The sequence below is a fragment of the Podarcis pityusensis genome, assembly GCF_964106645.2.
Source record: "Podarcis pityusensis genome assembly, chromosome: 7".
Classification (NCBI taxonomy): domain Eukaryota; kingdom Metazoa; phylum Chordata; class Lepidosauria; order Squamata; family Lacertidae; genus Podarcis; species Podarcis pityusensis.
The window spans coordinates 38,427,308-38,450,958 of record NC_138031.1 but is presented as its reverse complement, the minus strand read 5'-3'; the positions used below and the strand labels follow the sequence as shown (position 1 = coordinate 38,450,958).

General features: G+C 41.6%; 1 protein-coding gene and 1 long non-coding RNA gene across 3 annotated transcripts in view; one reads left to right on the top strand and one right to left on the bottom strand.

Annotated features, from left to right (window-relative positions):
- Nucleotides 1-23,651, bottom strand: part of LOC308481427 — a 34,309-nt gene that overhangs the window by 9,746 nt on the left and 912 nt on the right. The gene's annotated exons all lie outside the window — the stretch shown is intronic.
- Nucleotides 1,652-23,255, top strand: TGS1 (trimethylguanosine synthase 1). 2 transcript variants are annotated; one of them, XM_081013345.1, is made up of 13 exons: nt 1,652-1,855; nt 3,712-3,776; nt 5,316-5,500; nt 5,980-6,811; nt 8,384-8,501; nt 10,228-10,314; nt 11,681-11,855; nt 12,681-13,023; nt 13,959-14,129; nt 14,356-14,499; nt 15,102-15,320; nt 18,012-18,088; nt 22,953-23,255. In XM_081013345.1, the coding sequence occupies exons 1-13, from the start codon at nt 1,737-1,739 to the stop codon at nt 23,067-23,069; spliced, it is 2,652 nt and encodes an 883-aa protein (XP_080869471.1). In that variant the 5' UTR covers nt 1,652-1,736; the 3' UTR covers nt 23,070-23,255. The 2 variants fall into 2 exon arrangements, with proteins under 2 accessions (XP_080869471.1, XP_080869470.1); XM_081013344.1 differs by lacking the exon at nt 1,652-1,855 and having other exon boundaries at nt 3,482-3,776.

Genomic DNA, 23,651 nt, shown 5'->3' with positions numbered 1-23,651 from the left:
CATACAGCTGTATACGTCTTTCACTTGAACTTGTGGAGGTCAGTGATGAGATCACTTGGCACAACCCCATTCCTGTTTTCCATGCCTTCTGTGAATGCCATTCAAAGCTGAGAGCAGGGCTCAGCACATCTCTCGAAATATCCTCCTGAGCAGACTCTCTATAGGTGCAAACTTAAATTTTTCAGATACATGTTCTAAGAATGGGAAATATTAACAGTGTTATTAGAGCAAGGGACAATTTCAGTATTGTATAAGGATCACACCTTCAGTATTGTATAAGGATGATAGGAAACAAAGGCCACTATCACTCTGCTTCTTTGTAAAGGCCACATTCCCTTGGTGTAATCGGGTGGATGTACATGTGTGGGACTGAAGTCAGTGGTAGACATAGCTACCGGTACATTTTGTCTTTCTGCCACCCCGGTTCCCTCACTCAATTCCTCACCCTCCCCACATTCTCTCTGGGCTGCTAGCGGATAGACAAGATTGGACAGATTGTTCTTCCAGAGATCTGAACTGTTTAGGCTTCCTATTTCCTCCCCCAGTTCCCCCCTCCTGCCCACTTTCTGTTTCACTGGGCTCCTCCAATCCATATGAATTTGAGCCATGGGCTCCATGAAATTTGGACCCTCATGTTCCCCATCCCTGGTCTAAAAAGAACAATGGGTAACAACTGTGCATTGCACATTCTTCTTTCTTGACTGATTAATGTGACACAGTGTGGAGAAGGGTAACCATGTGTCTTTGCTCATGCATTATTTTTATTAGACATGATGACAAGGATGCCCAAGTAAAGAGACATGGGGCAACTGTGGTTCTGTCTTGGTTTTAGAGAGACCAAATGAGAGCCAACGTGTGTCTGGTATGGTAAAGAGTTATTGGGTATTTGTAAGGGGAAAATAATTTCTGATAATGCTCTTAGGAACAACAACAACAAAATCCAGAAGACACCACGACATGAAACAAGTTTTACTGCACAGGGGCTAATTTGATCTTTTCTACAGATTAGCTTTGGGACATGTGAAATACAGTAATAGCAGCGCTTTTGAGCACGAGTACAATCTCCACAAACGCCTACTTTGCATCATGGCGAAGCGCTTCCGTAACCGAGGATGTGGTTTCTAGGAAAACTAGTAGCCTGTGTGGCAGCTCACATTTTAAAAATAGAGCATTGTGGCTTTTAGAAATGGAGGGCGTGGATTTACACACACACACAGACAGAGAGAGAGGGGGGGGGGCGGGGAAGAGAGTTCCTTGTAACATGGACCACATTAGAAAATGGGTGACGGGCTGTCGTTAAGGATTGATGTTGCGCCATCCAGCGGGATAAAGTTGCATTTCTTATGACACAGCCCTTTTTTTGCCTCTGCCTTCCTGTGCCGGAGGCGGAGAGGGAGAGGTAAACCGGCCTCGAGAACACCTGGCAACAGCACAAAACAACTGCACGGCTGAAACAGGACAAAATCTTTTATTGTAATTGTAGTTCAAATGTCCGCAGAACAGGGAGGTGTTCCCCACCTCCTTCCAGCCTCGCCAAGCAAATTCTCTCTGCTCCTCAAAGCGGCCCCGCGCGCCATCGCCTTCCCCCCCCCGCCGGACTCTTATGGGGTGCAACACTCGCGGAGACGCACTTCCGCCGGAAATACCCGTCCCCGTGTGGGTCCGCCACGCTCTTTCTCCCACGGGGTTCTGAGCCTTGCTTGCCTCGAGTCCTTTCGAGGGGCAGAAGCGGCGGCATGTTGCGCGAGGTGCCGCAGACCCTGGTGGTGGCCGAGCTGCTGCTCACGCTGCGGGGCGAAGGAGAGGCGGAGGCAGGAAGCGACATCCTCTGCCTGTGCACGCGAGCCTTCGTGGAGTGAGTCGGGGAGGGGGCGAGGGGGGGGGAGCCGGTGTGAGCGGCCAGCCTGAAGGTCTCACTCGCTTTTTTTGCTTGCTCGTTTATTTCCCGCCTTGTTCCCTGACAGGGATTCGAGGCGGCTTAATTGCGGGAGAAGTGGCGCCGAGGAGTGTCCTTTTGAATTCCCGCGGCTTCTGAGTAGTAGCAGCCTGGTGGTGATGAGGATGACAATGGGTTAGATCCACCAGTTCACTGTTTCCCACCAAACTTAGAACAATAACATGCCGCTTTGGAGAGCGCAACCTTTACTGGTGTAAAGATCTTCACAATTGGAGATATATAGGGGGGCAAGGGTTAATAATACTTTTCTATCTTTGAATTGTTTTCTGCAGCACCCCAAAAAATCACATTGAAGTGGAGAGGGGGAGTCATGCACCCATTGATACCCCCAGGGGTATGCGTACCACACTTTGGGAAATCCTGTTCCTGTTTTAGTTGAACTTCAAGTACCACTGAAATAGATGGGACATGTTAGTCACAACTAAGTCTCATGTACTTTAGTGGGGTTCCAAGTTCAGCTAATTTAGCCTGGATTTTAGTAATTATGAGGTTCTGCCACACTTTTGCTAGCTAACAGTGGGGTGAAATGCAAGGGGTGCCCCCCCCCCCGAGTAAAGTAAGGTAAAGCTGCTATGTGTTAGACTTCTCATGTTGTTGGCATTTGTCTGTCTCAGGATACAATGGAAGTATGTGTCTTTGGGGGTAAAGTCAAACTTTTGGAGAGTTGCAGCACCTGCTGTGGCTGTAGAGACTGATATGGAACAGGCATGTTTTGTTGCAGATTAGGCTGTCTGGTTTTGCTGCTGCAAGTGCACCATGGTGTTTCTTCTCTCTGCTCCTCCCAGTGGACATTTCTCCATTGGTCACTGGTGTGGATGCACCTGACTGTCCATCTCCAGGCACCGTGATTGTCTGGAAAGGATTCCCATACGACGGGGTTAATGTTGCCAGCCTTCATGTCACGTTTGCAGGCATCTTTGTAATTTAGAGTTGGTCTGTCAACAGGCCTGTTGCCTGAAGGCAGCTCTCCATAGAGCACATCCTTGGGGATTCTGCCATCTTCCATTCTGTGTACATGAGCAAGCCAGCATAGATGCCACAGAGACAGAAGTGCAAACATGTTGGGAATGTGAGCTTGGGAGAAAACATCTTTGTTTAAGACTCTGCCCTGCCACGTGGTGCCCAAAACCTTCCTGACACAGCACATATGGAAGGCATTGAGAAATCACTCCTGGCGGGTGTAAGCTACCCATGACTCACTTCCATAAACCAGGATGTTTGTCTTTGTCAGGCTGATGGTGAGGCCAAACTCCATGTAGGCTTGGGCTTGATGAGTAGGCTGGGGGTTGATGAGTCTCTGCAGAGTTTCTTTGCGCTCTCAAGGTTGCGTTATCTACGAACCACATCTTGTGGATAAGAACCCGTTGCATTTTTTGTCTTGGCATGGAGACGTGCCAGGTTGAACAGCCCCCTGCCACTTCTTGAATGGAAATACACACCGTTTTCAGTCAAGCTGAAGGCATATGAGAGCAACAGAAAGAAGAATATGCCAAAGAGAGTTGGGCTGTCTACACCTTGGGACAACATTTCATACATTTGATGAAATGGAATGTAGCCCAAGAAATAAATTCGTTAGTCTTTAAGGTGCCTCAAGACTCTTTGTTGTACATGATGACTAGTTTCAGTAAAACTAAAATTATAGCATGTTGTGTAAAGAAGGCCTTTTTTGCATGCTTTCTTTGTCATCTGCTATTTTACTTCCATATTGCATTGATGGCCTTAACAGTGACATGTATTTTTATTTTATTCCCTAGGGATCGAAAACTTTACAAACTAGGCTTGAAGGGATTTTATGTCAAAGATGAAGGTGACAGTATAGGTAAGATATGCTCAAAATGTTGAATTAACATTGTGTGCATTGCAAAATAAGTTGTTTGCACACCTGTAAGGTAGAGAAACTTGAATTAACAAATTATAGTTGTATCCCTGCTATTAATTTATCAACCCAATGCTCAGATACAGATTTTTCAAAGTCCATATAAGAAAATGTAGGTGAAGACTTTTGGAAAAGTGAAGAGAACTTACATATGGAAAATGCTACAACAGTAGTTGTTTTTGAGTAAAGATATTGTTCCAAACCACATATGAAATCTGCATGAAAATCGGCAAGATAGGGTGTCTTTAGGTATGTGAACCAATGTAGTATTGCTTATGAACTACATATACATCAACCTGGGAGTGAGCCTAGATTAACTTACTTCTGAGTGAACGTGCACAAAATTCCACTCAGTGTTACACATGTATGTGAATAAACATGGATTCAAATCACTGCTAAGCACTTTTACCCAAGGCTATCCAATATCTCATAGCCTGATTCTAGTGATTCTTATTAGATGGTTACATCAGTACCTGAAAACAATTAAATCTCAGGACTCACATCTAAAAGCCCTCAGCCATAAAACAGTAGGAGACTGACCAACAACCCCTTTCCTGCTTTCCCCACTACCCCAAGAAACTGCTGCACAAACTGCTGCATGTGAATTCTGTTTAGTAATTATTTATTTTAGTTAGCTTACTGTACAATTCATACCCCACCCATCAATGAATTTTTGTAGCGATTGTAGTGCTGCCCTGATAGTATTCAGTCTCTACAAAAGTTCAATGATAAAAACAGCAAGTTGGTGGCAAGAGCAAAGCAGCAGAAGAGAACATAGCAGCAACAAGAACAGGCTAAAAATAATTTAGCTGATATTTTTAAAAGGCATGGGAGAATAAGGAGGACATGAGAATAGGTACCTGTGAACCTCACATGGAGATAACATTTCACAAACTAGAACAGGTACATGGTCTAGGGAAACATGGTATGGCTGCTTGCTGCATGCTTTGTTACATAGTTTTGCATTAAATAGAATTTCAGGCTTGGACTTAGTGTTTTGCAGCTGGATTCTCATATAGACAGTTGTATGCCTTTGCTATCTAGTCTTCATGACTGTGAGATCCTCTGGTGCTTTCCCCCCTTGTATTTGTGTCTGTAGGAAGAAAAAGTGTCTGCAGTAGGAAATCGTGCTTTTAATATTTTATTTAAATTCAAGCATTTTGGGAACTTTAGCTTTGGACTAACAGAGTTAATCTAAGCATGGAATCAATCACTGAATATACATTTGAATCGATTATTCACTTACATTTGGTATTTTCAAGAGAGCATCTTCTCAAACTTCAATAAACATCTCACGCAATTCGCTTTAAGGGAAATTAATCATTTTTCCTAAGGAATTTGGTGTACTCTTTTGAAATGACTGCCACAGGATGCTTGTTGGGAAAAATAATTTGGTATTGTAATTCTTCTGCATCAGAAATCTATGACTGACAAAAGTAAAAATGAAAATACAACTTTGTAACTTGGTGTTGTGGTTTACAGGGGAAGATCAAGTAACCACCGAGGATGAAGAAAAAGACAAGAAACATAATTCCTTTGGGACTGCTGATTTATCTAACAGCCATGCTTCTGGAGTGGAAGACATTGAACTTGATTCAGAGGCTGAACTCATGAAACGCATGGGCTTACCTGTTCAATTTGGCAATGCAGCAGCCCATAAGACATTGGTAGTAAAACCTAATGTATTTTCTGTTCCTTTGTACTATTTAAAGTTATTGGAATGTAAAGTAAATTTAGTACATTGCATTAACAAACCCCACAAAAGAATTTTCAGGAATACATTTCTTTTTCCTCCTGGCTCTAGAATTAAAAACCAAAGTTAAATGAGAGAAGGAATAGGAAAAATGGGCTTTTAAGAAGTGTGACAAAAGAAAAGTTGAGTTGAAAATAACAAATTGGAAAGCAAATGCATTATTGGCTGTTAATCTAAGAGCACACTAAATAAAATAGCAGTTGAAGATTATGGCGTAGAATCATAAAATTGTAGAGCTGGGTAGATGTGTCATTTGTGATTTTCTGGCTGGGTTACAACCAAGCTATACCATGAAAATTTGTGAAATGAATTAACTAGGTAACCATATTGAATTAGAATCTGTTGAACAAAGTACATAAAATTGCATTTATGCTTTTTCATGCTGAATTTCAGGCACTTGAGAATATTAGTAAGAAAAGTAAGAAAGTGAAGAAGAAGAAGAAGATGAAGAAAAAGAAAATGCTGCAACAAGATATTTTAACAGTAATGCAGGAATCATTGAAACAAGATCTTGATGAAGATGACCTGTCTCTTTCCGATGATCACTCTTCAATTAAAAAGGGATCTGAGAATGACAAGAGCCGTGAAAATGGAGACCTTTTACTTGATGAGTTTCATATGAAAGAAAAATGGGAAAAGTATTGGAGCAAGTATGGAGAAGGACTTCTGTGGCAAAGTTGGCAAGAGAAAAATTTTGAACTTTTGTCTATTACTGAGCCTTGGAATAATCCTGAAGTAAAGGAAAAGTGGGAGCAGCACTATAATGAACTATACTGGTATTACTGGCAACAGTTTCACTACTGGGCAAGTCAAGGTTGGACTGTTGACACCACACATAATAGTGACCTGGAAAATAGTGCAGGGGAGCTGGAAACCAAGCAGCCAGCAGAAATGCAGAACATTGGTGTAGACAGTGTTTGTGTAGAAGTGCTACGCTCCAGCTTACATTCTCAACTCGCTTCCAGTGCCAGCTGCAAGGAAAATCCTCCAAATGATAATCACTGTAATAGTGACATTCTTCCTGAAATTAGTAAAATAAATCTAAACTCTGAAGAAACAGAACGGTTCAAATTGGAAAATGCGGATGATTGTAATGGTCAGAGAGGACTGAGCGTAACAAGCATTGAAAGGTGTTGTCCTTGTGATACTTCTCAGACTGTGAAATGTGATGAGGGAACAAGAGAAAGTAATGCGTCTTCTGAAAATGGATGTTCAGACAAGCCAGGTTGGTATACTAGGTTCCCTTTCCCAGAAGGCATAAGACCCTGTGTTTGCAAAAGCTAGGAAAGAAATTCCCTTGCAACCATCCCATATTCTGTACTGTGCATTTCTCCATTGAGTGGCACATATAAAAGCTGTATTATTTTGGATGTTTTATTCCACATTCTTTGCAATCCTGTTTCCCTTTCCCTCCCCTTTTCCCCAATCCTGCAACTCACATTCTCAGCTGAAGAAGTGTAGATGACACATCGAAGACTTTGTGTCTAGAGCTGAACACTTTGTCTTTCAAGCATCCTAGACTGCTTTGGAACACAGGTATAAAAAGACCCTGTGCTCTCAGTTGACACCACACATAATAGTGACCTGGAAAATAGTGCAGGGGAGCTGGAAACCAAGCAGCCAGCAGAAATGCAGAACATTGGTGTAGACAGTGTTTGTGTAGAAGTGCTACGCTCCAGCTTACATTCTCAACTCGCTTCCAGTGCCAACTCAGAGGTATTGCCTGTCTACTACATTCCTGCACTGAATCCAGTAGAGAATAAATAAGTGTGCATAAGCAGCTACTTCTGCAGCCTGGAAATCTACCTATCATTTCCAGGGCAGGTAGGGATTAGGCATTTCTTCTCAAAAGGGATATGTTTTGTACTCAGAAGAGTCACTTGCAAAATGTGAATGGTCTTTAGAATATTGTTTACAAAGTAAGCCTCACATCCACATGCATTTGTCATTCTGAAGGGAAACTATTGTTCAATCCACTTAAGACAAAGCCCAACCTTGCTTCTCTGAAACACCCCTAATATCCTACCCACAATTCCTCTGATCTTTCCACAGAAATGTTTGGTTTTCTTACTAGGCATTTCTACCAGTTTGAGGTGCTATCAGAACATACTGCAGTGCCCAGGTACCTCCCAGTCCTGTCAGTATTTCAGAAATCCGAACATTCCTGAGATGCTGATGTTTTCAATTCAGACCTGACTACCTGGACTTTGTTATACTGTTGTTTGGAAAGAGGCTCTGAAAGAATGGCTTTCTGATATTTTTGAATTTTAAATGCCTAGATCAGATATTCAATGAAGCAGAGGCTTTCAGATTGATGGTAGATTGATTTGTTTCGCCAAATGCACAGTCAACAGTTTTGTCTCAACGCCAGATAGATTGATGAGTGCAGTTGGGTTCCTAATGAAAAGCAACTGGAAAATAGTATTTCCACTGTGAATTTGGTGAAAATGTAAAATTTTTGATTGAAGTTGCTTTCCTCATACAGGAAATGAACGACTGCTTGAAGATTGCTGTTTTATCGTATTTTATTATATTTTGCTGTGTTTTGTATTATTGTTGGCCATCTTGAGCACCATTGGTGGGATACAAATTAAGCAAACAAACAAATAAAATTCATTAACGCAGGGATGAGGAACTTGCGGCCTTCCAGATGTTGTTGGATTTCAACTCCCATCATCCTTGACTATTGTCCATGAACGATGGAGCTGATGGAGTCTTAAAAACCTAGCGGCAAACAAATTCCCCACCAGTGTATCAAAGCAATGCTTTCTCTCCCCCCCCCCCTTTTCCTTCTTAGTTTCACAGGGGTCATCTAGATCTTGTTCAGATGCCACAGGAGGTAGGGGGTCGCACAGTAACGATGATGGTGATGATGATGAGCCGCCTGAACGCAAACAAGTCAGATTAAAGAGGAGGCAGGTTATCTATCATATCTTTCACTTCTCCCATTCACATTTGGGTGCCTATATGATTTAGTGTACAGTCGTACCTTGGAAGTTGAACGGAATCTGTTCCGGAAGTCCGTTCAGCTTCCAAAACATTTAGAAACCAAAGTGCAGCTTCTGATTGGCTGCAGGAAGATCCTGCAGCCAATCGGAAGCCGCAGAAGCCCCTTCGGACATTCAGCTTCCAAAAATAGTTTGCAAACCGTAACAGTCACTTCTGGGTTTGTGGCATTCGGGAACCAAAACGTTCGAGAACTAAGCTGTTTGAAAACCGAGGTATGACTGTACTTATTAACCCTTACTGGCTGCTGCCATATTGCCTTTTTTAAAATGTTGCTGCTTTCATGTTATTACTAGTGATTTGAATATTCTGTGAAATGTAAGGCTGTTCTCTTGGGTCTATTTCTATTGAAGAATGACTCTCTATAGTTTAGATCAGGGGTCTGCAGCCTTTTTCTGTCGGGGATCACGTGTCAGTGTTGGAAGGTGCCAAAGCCAGCATAGCCAGGCATTTCCTTCTCTTCTCCCTTTCTGCTCTCACTTCTCTGTCTTTTCCCTACCCTTCCTTGCTACTCAGCAGGCTGCTGATAGACAGACACGGTTGCTCTGGCCAGGGGTTTGAACAGATTACAGAACAGATTACTTGTACTTTTGAAAATGGGCCAAAGGCCACAGACAGTGGCCTGTGGAGCAGCAAAAAAAGCTAGCACTATTCTAGGCTGCATCCACAGAAGTATAGTGTCCAGATCCAGGGAAGTAATAGTACCACTCTATTCTGCCTTGGTCAGACCACACCTGGAATACTTGTGTCCAGTTCTGCGCACCACAATTTAAGAATGGTGTTGAGAAGCTGGAACGTGTATAGAGGAGGGCAACCAAGATGATCAAGGGTCTGGAAACAAAGCCTTATGAGGAGCACTTGAAGGACCTGGGCTTGTTTAGCCTGGAAAAGAGGAGACCGAGAGGAGATATGATAGCCATTTTCAGATATCTTAAGGGTTGTCACGTGGAAGAGGGAGCATGCTTGTTTTCTCCTGCACTAGAGAGTTGGACTCAAACCAATGGCTTCAAGTTACAAGAAAGGAGATTCCGACTAAACATTCAGAAAAACTTTCTGACAGTAAGAGCTGTTCGACAGTGGAACAGACTCTCACGCGAGGTGGTGGACTCTCCTTCCTTGAAGGTTTTTAAGCAGAGGTTAGATGGCCATCTGTCATGGATGCTTTAGCTGAGATTCCTGCATTGCAGGGGGTTGGACTAGGTGGCCCTTAGGTCCCTTCCAACTCTAAGATTCTATGAGTTCTATGAGTCCAAGGTTGTCCCCTCCCTTTCTGGTAGAGATAGCCAGACTAATGGTTTTGTACAGTTACTTTTTACCTTTCAAGCAAAAGGTCTTTATGACAGTTTCACTGAAGACCCTAAGTCTCAATTTGAAACAATATTGTGCACAAAACTTCGGGTAATGCTGAGAAGGCATTTATTAGGCATCATTGGGGAACCTGGCTGTGCAAATTTCCGACCTTGTAAACAAGTGATAAAAGTCATTATTTGAATTCAGTGGACACTTGTTTCTTTTGCTTAGCTGCTTTATAATCATTTAGAAATCGACTTACCCTTCATTTGAAGTCAAAATAGGCAGCTGTTTTGTCTCAACTTGCTGTGAACTGTAGTGACAAATATTTTTGTTCCTTTCTAGCCATGAATTGGATGCTGAAGAACATTCCCTGGCTGATTCAGAAAAGATTTGCTGTCTTTTGGGACTCAAATATGGCAGAGGACAAAAGTAATAAGTGTTCTAATGGTTTCCTTAAAGCAGGGGTGAGGAACCATTTCAGCCTGAGGACCACCTTGCCTCTTAGGCAACCTGCCAGGGGCTGCATGCCAGTGGTTGGCAAAAAGTGCTTTGTACAGTAGGCTACATTCAACCCATGCAAAATCTAGAGGTTCCTACACACCTCTGTCCATTCAAGCAAGTAAGATACAAAAGCACTTCAGGAGCAGGCAGAACAGGGTCAGTGAGAGGTGTGACTTGGAAACTATCCTGCAGATCAGATTGAGAATCCTGGAGGTACACATTTGGCCATCAGGCCTAAGGTTCCCCATCCCTTCCTAAAAGTGATGCTGCTGATGGTTGCTGGTTTTATGTGTAGAATATGTCCTTTTCCTAGGTTGCTGTTGAAATACTATGGGTGTTCACTTCCTGCATCTTCTTGATACACTAAAGTTGTCACAAATGACGGATGCTTAGCCTTGATCTTAATTACAAAAAAAAACTAAGACCATGCGGAAGAATGTTGCTTGTTTATAGTAAATAGTTTTCTTTTTCCACTAACAGTTCCTACGCGATCCATTTAGATCAAAGGTAGAGAACTGGATCTGGCCAGTGGGCCAGATCATGATCTCCCTCGCCCTGGGCAGGCAATGTTTGGTAGCTTACTTGTCAATCACTTGGCTTCACATTGATGTTGGGTGGCATTTATGCCCTCCATATGTCTTGCAGAGTGCTTTGCAAAGTGCTACTCGGTATCCTCTGGAGAAACCCTTTTCAAAGTACTGCACAAGATAGCACTTTTTTCACTGTTGCTAAGTCCCTTTCAATCATCTGATCAAGGTCTTCTGGAGTGATTTGAAAAGGACTTCTAAGCTCCTTTCAAAGCACTTATACTTGCAGTACTTTGCATAAACTGATTGGTTGTGCCTGTAAATCACCTTTCAGCTGAGCCGGATTTTTACCTGTCCCACCCCCAACATTATATATGACATCATGTATAGGGCATGTAAGCATGGCTTGGCTGAAATGTCATTGCAGACCAAATGGGGAGACTTGATGGGCCTAATTAGCTAGGAGGCTTGAAGGTTCCCCAGACCTTATTTAAATACTTGAGTGATTCAACACAAGATATATTCGTACAAAATGCATTAAAGCCTTTTGGTAAGCTATAAATGTATTACAGTATGTATAAAAGCAAAGTTTACTGCTGTGACTCCATTAATTTTTTAGGCCTGTTTATGTGGCAATGTTGGCATGCTTATAAAGGGGGCCTTCAGTTGAAGAAGGCACAGCTAATAAACATACTGTGAAGCTGAGCAAAACTTCTCCCCCCCCTCACTGAAAAGGTTGTTTTTAACTTTTATTCTGTTTTCTCCAGATACAGAGACATTCCTGACTTCAGTGAAAGAAGAATGAGTCATCTCAATAAAAATATGAAGTTTAAATCAAAATTCTTGGACATGCACAGAACAGTCAAGACCAAAAGGAAACATATATTTTTTACAGAAGAACCTGAGACAGGGGCAGTTAAAAAGAGCAGCATTTTGATTAAGGTCGGTATTGTATATGGTATATATGAACTTGGGGTTCTGATGTTAAAACCTGTGTGTCTGTTGGCTCTTAAAAATAGTGCAAGATTGTGTTCATAATTTAGAATGCTCTTAGTTGCTAGTGAGAGAAAGAAAGTAGGTACAATTTTATGTTTCTTAGTGTATACTAGATTATGTAAGTAATTAAATTCGTATTAGTCTAGTAAGGACTGTATCTTAAGAAGAGACTTCAATGTTTAGGAAGGACGCAGCCCCATTATACCATCTGGGATTGTTCCCAGGCATATACAGGACCTGAGATTTTACCATGTCAAAAGCTCCCTACATATAGATACCCTGCAGCTGCCAAGGTCATCTGATGTGGTGGTGCGTCATGTGATGACTGTACTGCATGTCCATCCTAATGTTTTCGTTGGTTTGCATATGTACAGTAAAAGAAACTGCAACACAATGTACCCAAGGACCAGTTTACGCAGATAAAACAGCTTGTTTCTCTTTGCAATGGCATTGTCCGCTTACATCAAGGTTCATTGTAGACATAACATGAAACTATCAGGATTAAGGCCGAGCCATAATTTTTCAGCAACTTGGATATCACAGTAAGCAGTGGTGGAGTGGAGGAAGAGCCCTTCCTGGGGGTGGGGGGAGTCTACAAGCCTGTGAGGTGAAATGCTCCCGAATGTCAAAACGTAGTGTTCCTATTTAGGGTTCTGTTGACTTCTTTCTCCTTTTACTTAGACTGCTGAAGTAGTGATAATCTCCCTTCAGTAGCAAGTCACATTTCTGCAACTGTTTGAAATGTGGTTCTGTAATACATGGTCTTCCTAGGTAGAAAGCTTCTTGAAACAAGTGAATGAGCCTGCGGAAGAGATGTCTCAAGACAGAGTTCACCCTCCTTCTTTCAGTAGTGATTCAGAGGAACAGGAAAACATTGCTGGCTCACAAAATAATTTGGATTCTCCTAAAAGTGACCTGCCATTCTCCAGTTCAGATTCTGGTAAGCGTGGAGGAAACAGCACTGAGGAAAAAGGCAAAGAAAATCTGGTAGTAGCAACAAGTGACTGGAAGTTCCAGGAGCCTAAGGAAGAGGCAGGAAGAGAAGATGCACATCCTTCAGGAAGAGAGTTAGTTCCTGTGGATATTCCGGACTACCTGCAGGTGGAAGCAGAAGGTATGTGATAATTCTGAGTAAAAGCTTTGAAAAAGTGTGTGTGTGTCTGTGTGTATGAATGAGAAACTGTTGATAAGCCCCCAAAGCCTAAAAAACCCAAAATTAATCCCCTTTTTATTTGCAAGAGGAATTGTTTGGCATTGAACAGAGTGCTACTTCACCAGCTACGCCTTTGAATAAAAATCCAGCTAGCAACAACTTCTGCTGTAAATAAATGTAGCAGGCTGGTGGGGGAGCATGGAACTCTGCCTGCTTCTGTGAGTTTGCTTTACAAGAGAGCAGTTCCAACCTATAGTAGAGATCTCCTTGGTCCAATGAACAGTTTCTTTCTCAAGAAATGTTATAGGATAAGCAACATAGGTGTTAGGGGGAGTTTTGCGTAAAAGGTTTTGTCGGTTGGTTTAAGAGAATTTCTGTGTTCTCTTAAATTTCTGAAATCTCTGTGGGAGAAAAGAATGTTTTGGTTTTCATTGTACTAATTTTTGTTGAAATGTCTGTGTATGTTTTCAGATGCTTCTTTTGCTACTTTATTTTTTTTATTTCTTATTCCCAGTGAATAAATTTGTAGTGAATTTCACATTTGATTACTACAGTAGATGTAGCAATAAAGCTGTGGCTTTTTTGTTTCCCTGTTGCAATATCAGCAGCTGAAGTGAATTACACTAATATTTATTTCAGTTTAATGGCTTTTATTGTATGCTATATTTTGCATGCTGTTGTCCCTGTAATCACTTTGGGACTCCTCCTGGCTCTCTGAAGCAATGCATAAATTGAACTGAAATGAGTAATAAAAGTAGTTTAGATTTTTCTTCGTGTTCCTAAATCCATTTAAGAGAAATGAGCTAATTGCATGGTCCATGGGGTCCATGGGGTCACGAAGAGTCGGACATGACTAAACGACTAAAGAACAACAACAATGGTTTTCTTTGGTTTAGGTGAAGTAAAAACTACAAACAAGAGGAAAATCAAGATAATACCGAAGAAGACAAACAGGTGTGGGCAGCCCCTGCCTCCTGAAATAGTTGCTGATCCTGAGTTGGCTAAATACTGGGCACAGCGGTATAGACTGTTCTCTCGATTTGATGAAGGAATTCAGTTAGACAGAGGTAAATTCATAGTAATGATAGAGCTGAATATATTGATTGGAAGCTACTTTGTTTTGAAGTGCTTGGCAAGTTCTGTAATAGACCATTCTACACATGTAGATCATCACTTGATACTTCAGTTGCTAAATGATGATTGTGCATGTGTGAGCTATATACTTCACTGATTTTTATGTTCAAGCTTGTCCTTTTTAAGTACAGAAATATAACTAGTGCTTTCTTCCATTAGAGGGATGGTTTTCTGTTACGCCTGAGAAGATTGCAGAGCATATTGCGGGTCGTGTAAGCCAGTCCTTCAACTCTGACTTAATAGCAGATGCATTCTGTGGCGTAGGAGGAAATGCTATTCAGTTTGCCTTGGCAGGGAAAAAAGGTAAACATTTCTGTTTGCTTCTTTTCTCTTATCCACTGTGTGCGCATTAATAATGCTAGCGTTGTGGTAGATATATATATAGAGAGAGAGATTGTGTATGTGTGTGTTCTAGTTAAAGCTAAAGATTCTTACTAGGGGACAAATCTAGTCTTTGCAATTGGCTAAATTCCTCCCTCCAGTTCCCAGTGTCACTTTCCACGTTGTCTTGGAAGGGTTGGATACTGCCTCCACCCTCCACTGTGTGGATGTAAGAGGAGGGAGGAATCTGCAGAAGTGCCTTTCCTGCTTTCACTAGTGAGATCCTCCAAGAGATGGAGTCTTTTTTTCCATGACGATCTGAGTTCAGCCTTACGCTTTGCTTGCTTAGAAAAATTAAACCATTATCAGCTTAGTTTAGAGTTACACAATATACACCGGCCAAAAAAATTATACAAATGCAGAGAAAATATAGTGGTGTTATTTCAGCTTAGGTGATTGGTTGTTTATGTGGCACAAGTACTAATTCCCACTGTTTTCTTTCTTTTCAACATACATGACTGATTGAATTTTTTTTTTTTTTTAAAAACCTGCATTTTGAAAAAGACCTTGTTCATTCTTTTTAGTAATCGCAATCGATATCGACCCTGTGAAGATCAGTCTTGCTCTCAACAATGCAGAAGTCTATGGAGTAGCAGATAAAATAGAGTTCATCTGTGGAGACTTCATGAAGCTAGCATCCAGTTTAAAAGCAGATGTTGTGTTTCTGAGCCCTCCGTGGGGTGGGCCTGAATATGCTGCTGCAGAAATCTTTGATGTTCAAACTATGATTTCTCCCGATGGATATCCTTTTTCAAGTCACTTCTTCCACAAAAGTAAAACAAATGCTGGTTTTTTTTACAGGGTGACCGCATATCACATATTATGCTTTCTGCCATATATCATTTCATCTTATACGTTAAATTAATACCCCACCCTTCCTCCCAAAGAATTATTTCCAGAGAACAGGGTCCTTCCCCCTGACTTTGTAGTTGCAAAGGGCTCAGATGATCTGAAAAGTGTAGTCTTAGTTTCAAGTTGCTTATATTAAGCTTAAGTTCTAATGTGGGTTTTTTTTTCATGACACACCTTGGATAGGAATTCCAGGGTCATGAGTTAAGATTTTTGTACTGTTGAATGATTGGTGATGACCTTCTTCAAAGCAGCTGATGACAGTGTTGCAAACTGATTCTTGTAAATCAAATGTTCATTGCTGTTTCTCTCAGGAGAGATTTGGGTACTCTGACTAACAAGAGATTTTATTTTTTAAAATGACTTTCTTTTCAGAATTGGTCCTATTTAGGATGTTGCCTTTATAATGCTGACAACCAGATTTCTGTTGTTGAAGAGGTTTTGTTTGAGTTGGTATAAAGTCTTGTGTAATCTGGGAAATTTCTGTAGTTGCTTTAAAAAAAAACACCACTACATTTTGGCAGTTTCTTGTTCTTAGTTTTGACTGTCTGTTAGACAAAAGATGTTAAATTGGTTCATAGACTCCTAGGGCTGAAAAGAATCAGATACTTATCAAATCTCGCTCTTGGTCCTGTGGCGAGATCACCTACTAAATCTAATAATTCCTTCCAGGTTAACATTTCTGAGTTCTTATAGGATGACTTTACATGTGTCCTAGATGATTCAGTAACTAATTCCCACATTGAGGACCTAGTGTAAAGGGCAGTTTCAGGTTCTCAAATTCATCGTGATCATCCTTTCAGATCTGTTGTCCATATGGTATGAGTGAGGGTTAGAAACAGTTCTGTCTCTGGAGAAATACCTTCTTTTTCCTTGGCAATCACTCGTAGCCGAGTAAGATTGTCTTCCATGAAAATGGTCTTAGCAGTTTGTCTGTAAGTGACTGTGGAGATTGATTCTGGATTTGCACATCCTTCCACAGTGAGGACACAGGTCGCTCTATTGGACGCAGTTTTTCCCCTCCAAAAATTGAGGGGAAATGTGTGTGCGTCCTATGGAGCAAATGCAGGCTTGTGCCAGGGAGAGGCTGCACGGGGCTATGGCTTCTTTAGCTCCACGCAGCCTCTCCTGGCAGGGAGAGATTGCGCGGGGCTAAAGAGGAAGCTAAAGCAGCGAGCGGGATCCATCCCGCTCGCTGCCTTGGCTTGTGCCATAGCCGCACGCAACCCCTCCGGCAGGGAGAGGTTGTGCGCAGCCTGTACGTTGCTCTTTGGGGCTGGGGGGGAAAGATTTTTTGTATTGATTTCCCCATCTAAAAACTAGGTGCGCCCTATGGAGCGAAAAATACGGTAGATCACTGTGAGGATTTGCCAAACGTTTCTCCCTTTCGGCCTGAGTTCATGCTTCTTCAAAGTCCATGCTGCCTTTGGTAGAGGCTATTCTCCAACTGACGGGCTCTTTGTCACCAGTGGTTGGTGTTTATACTACATTTTAAAGGATTTACCTTGAGATAATCTTTAAACCTCTTTTGCTGTCCACCAGCATTATGCTTATCATTCTTAAGTTGGGAATAGAGTAGTTGCTTTGGAAGACGATCATCAGGCATCCGAACAACATTTGACAAGTAGTTTGGGTATGGTCAGTACATGCAGCAGAGAAGCTGGAAATTAGGTTGGAGAGACCTAAAGTGGTTGCATGGAATATACCACTTAAACTGCAAGGGGTAGGGGGAGACATGTTTTTGAAAGTGATTAACACCTCTAAATTGAAAATTAGCATAGCAAGAAGGCTAATCTGAACAATACTTCTTGCTGATTTGTTAATGCTTTGTTTTCATTTTTATACTTGCAAATAGTTGTGTTTTGCTTTTTACTAGAATATTTAAAAACTAACAGTGGTACCTCGGGTTACATATGCTTCAGGTTACAGATACTTCAGGTTACGGACTCTGCTAACCCAGAAATAGTACTTCAGGTTAAGAACTTTGCTTCAGGATGAGAACAAAAATCGTGCTCCGGTGGCACGGCAGCAGCAGGACGCTCCATTAGCTATAGTGTTGCTTCAGGTTAAGAACAGTTTCAGGTTAAGAACGGACCTCCGGAACGAATTAAGTACCATAGATTCCGGTGTATAAGACAACTTTTTAACCCCGGAAAAGAGGTTAAAAAGTCGGGGGTCGTCTTATACGCCGGGTATGGGCGGGGAGGAGCCCGCTCCGCACCGGGCGGCTTTCTCCCAGCGCGGAGCTGCCCAGCGTATTAGATGACTGGACTTATAAGACGAACCCCCAAATTGCAGCTGCCAATTTGGGAGGTCATCTAATACACTCAGTCACCTAATACGCCGGAATCTATGGTACTTAATCCGAGGTACCACTGTACCTATCTTGCATTCTGAAGTGGTACAATCCACTCTGCTACCTCATCCTGCTGCTTGTGTAGACTAGGGCCCTGATCAGAATATCACTCATGGTATTCTGTATATACCTGTGGAAGAATGTGTGTTACCTTAGGGGACTGTCTTACTAAAAGAGCCATCCCCATTGAAAGAGTATTTGCTTTTTCTTCCTTAACACATCTGTACATTTGAAATTTTCAAGCTGTCGCAAAAGATTACCAGCAAGATTGTGTACTTTCTTCCTCGTAATGCTAACATAGATCAGGTAAGTTTTAATTTGCAGATTCAGGAGTAGTGCTAATCTAGAGACGTAGGGTAGAATTCAGTGTTGCGCATTTGCAGCATGCCAAAAGGAATGATTCCCCCCACACTGTTCTGGGGACTCTCCCCACACCTACTCAAGCCATTTTGGGGGGCAGAGGTGGGGAAAGCCCTGTTGCACAAGTGAAAGTCCTTATGCAAGGCTTCTGCTGACTGACTTCTGCCCCTGAGCTGCGAACAGACATTTCACCTCTGCCCAATGGGCTTAAGTCTGTCTTTCACCTTCCATTTCTTCCCACCTCCATCTACAATATGGCGATAACACTGACCTACCTTACACGTTTGCTGTAAGGAGTACTGAGAGCCTATGTAGAATGTGTAAGATTGAATATTATTGTTATCGAGCTTTCTCCCTGTAGAACAAGGATGGGGAATCAGGTGGCCTCTACATCTCCAATCATTCCCAACCTTGCCCATTACAGAGTGGAGCTGATGGGAGTTGGAGTCCAACACCTGGAGGGCTACGGGTCCTAGAATGCTAAATATGTATTTTTGTTGTAAAAAAAAGTAGGCTCTTTGACATTCAATAACCTTAGAAGTTTGGGCAGAAGGGAAACATGATAGAGGTTGAACAGCATAGACAGTATGGATAGTGTTTATCATTCTGTGCTAGAAACTGAGGTCGCTCTGTGAGATTGAGTGGCGGAGCAGACAGAAAGAAAAACATAATTTATATCAGTGAGTACACGAAAAGTTAGCAAGGACCACTAGCTTAGATAGCATTTTTTAAGGGCCAATCCATAGGGGCTAGGTCTGTTAATGACTACTATATAAATGGATTCTCTTTGTTCTGAGGCAATGTAACCCTAGATACTAGTTGATGCGGAGCAAAGAACTCAAGAGAACTGGACCAGGTGTAATTTTTTGGCAAAGACCATCACTAAATGTTTTGCTGTACTGGGCTGGTGCAGCTGCAACTTTTCCAATGCTAGTAATTATTTAAAAGTTGGTAATTGGGTTATTAGCTTTCTCCCTTTGCACACAGATCTCTCCTCTTTTTACTTAAGGATTTTTGACTTAAGGATTTTTGACTTAAGGATTTAAGCATTCTAATGATGGTTAAGGGTGTTCCCAAGCCCTGGTCGTTTAGCATTAAAACCTTGTTTTAGGAATGTCTTCAAGCATGGCTAGCAATGAAAGGCTTGCAGGCTGCACATCAGAGATCCTGAACTATACCTGTTACACTACCTTGTACTGGGGTCTGACATTACACTTCAAAAGTTTGGGCACCGTTACTTTGCATTTTCAGTTTTCTTACAACATTTACATTGTTGTAGATGTAGCAATATACAAAACCCCACAAAGTTTAATATAAGCAGTTAATAACCAAATCCAACCTTAAAATGTTGAAGATATATAAACACTGCCTGAAGGGGCAAAGGTGATCAAACTTGAATTATTGTCAGTTTCTTTCTACTTCCTCTAGAGGGAGCAGTCATACCAAAAAGATACAGATAGCATAAGTAAATTATGCATGCTGTGCTTTTAAACTAAGCAAAGAATGAACTGTTTGGTGTTTGCTGCTGGCTTTCTTTATACACTTTTCAGGACAGAATTTTCAGGTTGTGGGATACTTGGCATGAAAGTATTTTTGTTTAAAAAGCTCAGAACCACAAAAGCAAAGTGAAGGTAAACTAGGTCAACAAATGTTGTTTTTGTAGTGTTTGTTATTAGATATAATTATGTTTGCTCATGATGGGGACTTAACAGCAACTTGCAGTAAAAAGTACTACTTCAAAGGCAATTTATATGGATGTACACACCTACCCTGGAATAGGACAGACTTTTATTAAAATTTCGTTGTATGTATGTTTGCACACACACATCCAGACCACTATTCCCAGTGTGCTGTCATTTCTGGGGCTGATCTTTCTAGAAGCTGAACGTTTGGGCTTATAGTCTAAGCCATTGTCTGTTCTTCAGTTGCAGTTCTAGGTTTGTTGCAATAACAAAGTACGTAGAGAAAAGCAGATACTTATCCCCTCAGGATCATGAGCCTTTTCCCAAGTTTACATAAAAGTCTGCTGAGATATTGCAGATTCCAAAATTCCAAAAGTTTCCCAAAATGTCAGATCCTGCTAATGTTAACAGAGATAAAAAGTGGTAGCACATGAAAAAGCATAACTTAAAAATGTCAGTGATAGCTTGTACAATCCAATAGGAAAATGGTCCCAGATGGGCAGGTGTGTCAAGTTAGCGGGATGTAATCACAGGTAAATGTGCATAGGATGGCATCTTTGTGGTGAGGGACCTGTCAAGTTTGGGATGCTCAGATATGTTTTTCCTAAGTAATCTTTGCTGCACAGACTAGACAGATCTCATCACTGATAGCATTATTTGCACAAGCGTAATGGATATCCCTTTCAAATATCAACACAGCTTCCACATCCAATTCTATCCTAGGAAGCAGGAAGATTTGTGTGTGTTTTTTTCTTTTTTCAGATATGTTAACTCAAATTTAAACCATTGGAGATGATCATGAACAAGTCTGACTGGGTTCAGTAATCTATAGGCAGGCACTCTGGAACTGTACATCTCCATGTCCTGCAGATAGAGAACATGTACACTGAGAACAGAAAGAGTTGTGAAATTTATTCCATTAGGCTCAGCCCAGCAAATATGGGCATTTCACATCCAGATGCTCAAATTTGTGAGAAGGTCCCATTGAGCTTTACAGGACACACATTGTCCATCTGAGTCTTTGAGATGAGGGTGTCCTCCAGACCATTTTGAAATTTCCATGTAGCACCTTGCCATAAGCAGCTGGTAACTGGAAGTGACGTATATTTGAATGACGATCCCTCCTTCTTTCAATTGATAGGGTGAACAGAAATTCATTTTCTCTAAGAATGTTTATTTTTGAGAGTTGCATCTCTTAAATATAATCCAATCTGTTTTTCCCTAAAAGCCTGCTGTGCTGCCTACATGCACGTGTGTTTTAACAAAACAAGTGCGCATAGGACAGGAACTGAGTAAATGCAGTTTCCAGAAGCAGTTAGATTGTATTGAGGGTCTTGTGTAATCCAGTTTTTCCCCTTAACTCTCAGGGTTCAATGAACTTTAGAGAAATCCACTTGCGGTAATATAACCAGTCCACACAAGTAGATCATTACTCCAGTCATTTGTACAAAAGCAAAAATGGAAACTGCTGAGATATTTTGGGGAGTCAAGATAAGTTAGTAATTCCTTAATGAATCACTGCACCACAGACAAGATTTTCCCTTATCTAGCAAGGAGGTCAGGAAGTAGCACTGGGAAATGGGAGGGTTTTAGTAAACGTAGGTTTGTCACTGGGAGGGTTTATATTCAATCAGATATGCTTCCTTCCAGTTTACTCTTTTACTACTTAAGTGCTTATGCTGGCATGTCATGAATTGATATTCTATCCAAATACAGCCATGGGAGGAGGCATTAGCCACATTCACATGTCACATGGTTTGCAATGCACAAATGAGTCACAGCTGCTTTCCTTCTCCCTCTGAGTGTTGGGAGAAAACAAACCATCATTCTGGTTTGTGTTTCATTTGAACCAGGGTTTGTAGGTTTGTTTCACTCCCAAATGATCTGGCTACAGATTGTGGTTTGTTAGGGCTGAGACAAACCACAGTCCCCGATTTGGATGTAGCACTAGGCGAAGAATGTGATTTGCTTTCACCTAACCATAGCAGGGTAGTAGGCGTGATTTTTGTGTGCATGGTAAGCTATGGTTTGTGCTTCATAGTGACATGTGAATGTGGCCAATTGGTGATGGAATTGGCATTAATACAGGTGCCACATAATACAGATAGTCAGTTTAAAGATGCCAGTTTAAAGGACTTATCACCCTCTTTTTGCTATTAAAGGGGGCCATAGGTCACTGGTAAAGCATCTGCTTTGCATTCAGAAGCTCCCAGGCCCCATCCACAGCATCTCCAGGCAGGGCTGGGAGAGAACGCTCTCTGAAACCCTGAAGAGCTGCTGCCAGTCAGTGTAGACAATGCTGAGCTAGATGGATCTATAGTCTGACACTGTATAAGACTGAGCTTCCTGTATTTCTAAGTGTCAACAGTCTGGTTCCATTCCAGTTCAAATGGAACATATCCTCTTTGTACGGGCCTTGCTTGCCCCAAAATGTCCCCCACTTTTGAACAAAAAGAAACCTGTTTCCCCACACACCATGGCCTTATCAATGAATAGAGCTCCTTAGCTATGCCTTCCTAGCTGTCCCTGTGTATGGAACAGGTAGCATTTATTTCAACTTCTTATGGACTTGATTATTTCCCCAGCAGAGGCTTATAGTCGCCTATCAAAGTTCTTGTGGTAGTGGGTTTTCTGAAACAGGTTGGGCTAGATGAGCCCTCCTGCTTATACTACTACTACTACTACTAATAATAATAATAATAATAATAACAATAATAACTTATTCTTTATATGCCACCCATCTGACTGGGTTCCCCCAGCCACTCTGGACAGCTTCCAGCAAATTCAGACATCAAACACAGTAAGACATCAAGCATTAAAAACTTCCCTGAACAGGGATGTCTTCTAAAAGTCAGATGTTTATCTCCTTGACATCTGATGGGAGGGCGGGGACGACTACTGAGAAGGCCCTCTGACCAGTTCCCTGTAACCTCGCAGTGAGGGAACTGTCAGAAGACTCTCAGAGCTGGACCTCAGTGTCCAGGATAAATGATGGGGATAGAGACACCCCTTCAGGTATACAGGGCTGAGGATGTTTAGGGCTTTTAAGGTCCTGAATCTATTGCCATCTCGGTGTCACATTTTGAGTTATTTAACAGTTCTTGTTTTTCTTTCTTTTTACTTTTTAGGTAGCTTCCTTAGCTGGGCCAGGAGGAAAAGTTGAAATAGAACAAAACTTTCTGAACAACAAATTGAAAACCATAACTGCATACTTTGGTGATCTAATAAAAAAACATGCACCTTGACTTATTTATGTGAGTGAACCTGCTTGTCAAGGCAAAATGTATTATCCCAAAGCTTTGAAGATTACTCCCTTTGCCTGTTATATATTTTACAATCAGTGGCTCCTCTAAAATATTGTCATTTTGTTAATTAATGAAAAAATGGTTTAGAATGCCTGTTGCAGTTGTCAATAAAATATTTTACAATAAGTCTGAAGGATTTTCTAAGTGATTATCAAAGTAAAGTGTGAAGTGGATTAATAATTAGACTTCCATTTACATACACAGAGCAGTGAGGCCATTTCCCAAACATATTAGCTAGATTAGCCTCCAAGGATAGATAGACCATCTGAACTTCCTGCCCTCTTGCAGATGGGAATAGTTGCTGCAAATACAAACTTCACCAGGAAGTAGTCAGACTATAACAGAGGGGCAATGTCTGCCCACATTTCTAGACCACCACACCTCCCTATTTGGAGCAAAGGCCAAATAAAGGGTGTATCCCACTCTTCCATGTGTCAGGCAGATAACCACTTGAAACAGCACATGATGAAATCCTAAACTGGGCCCAGAGCATGGATTTTGGTATGGATGCCAAAATCTTCC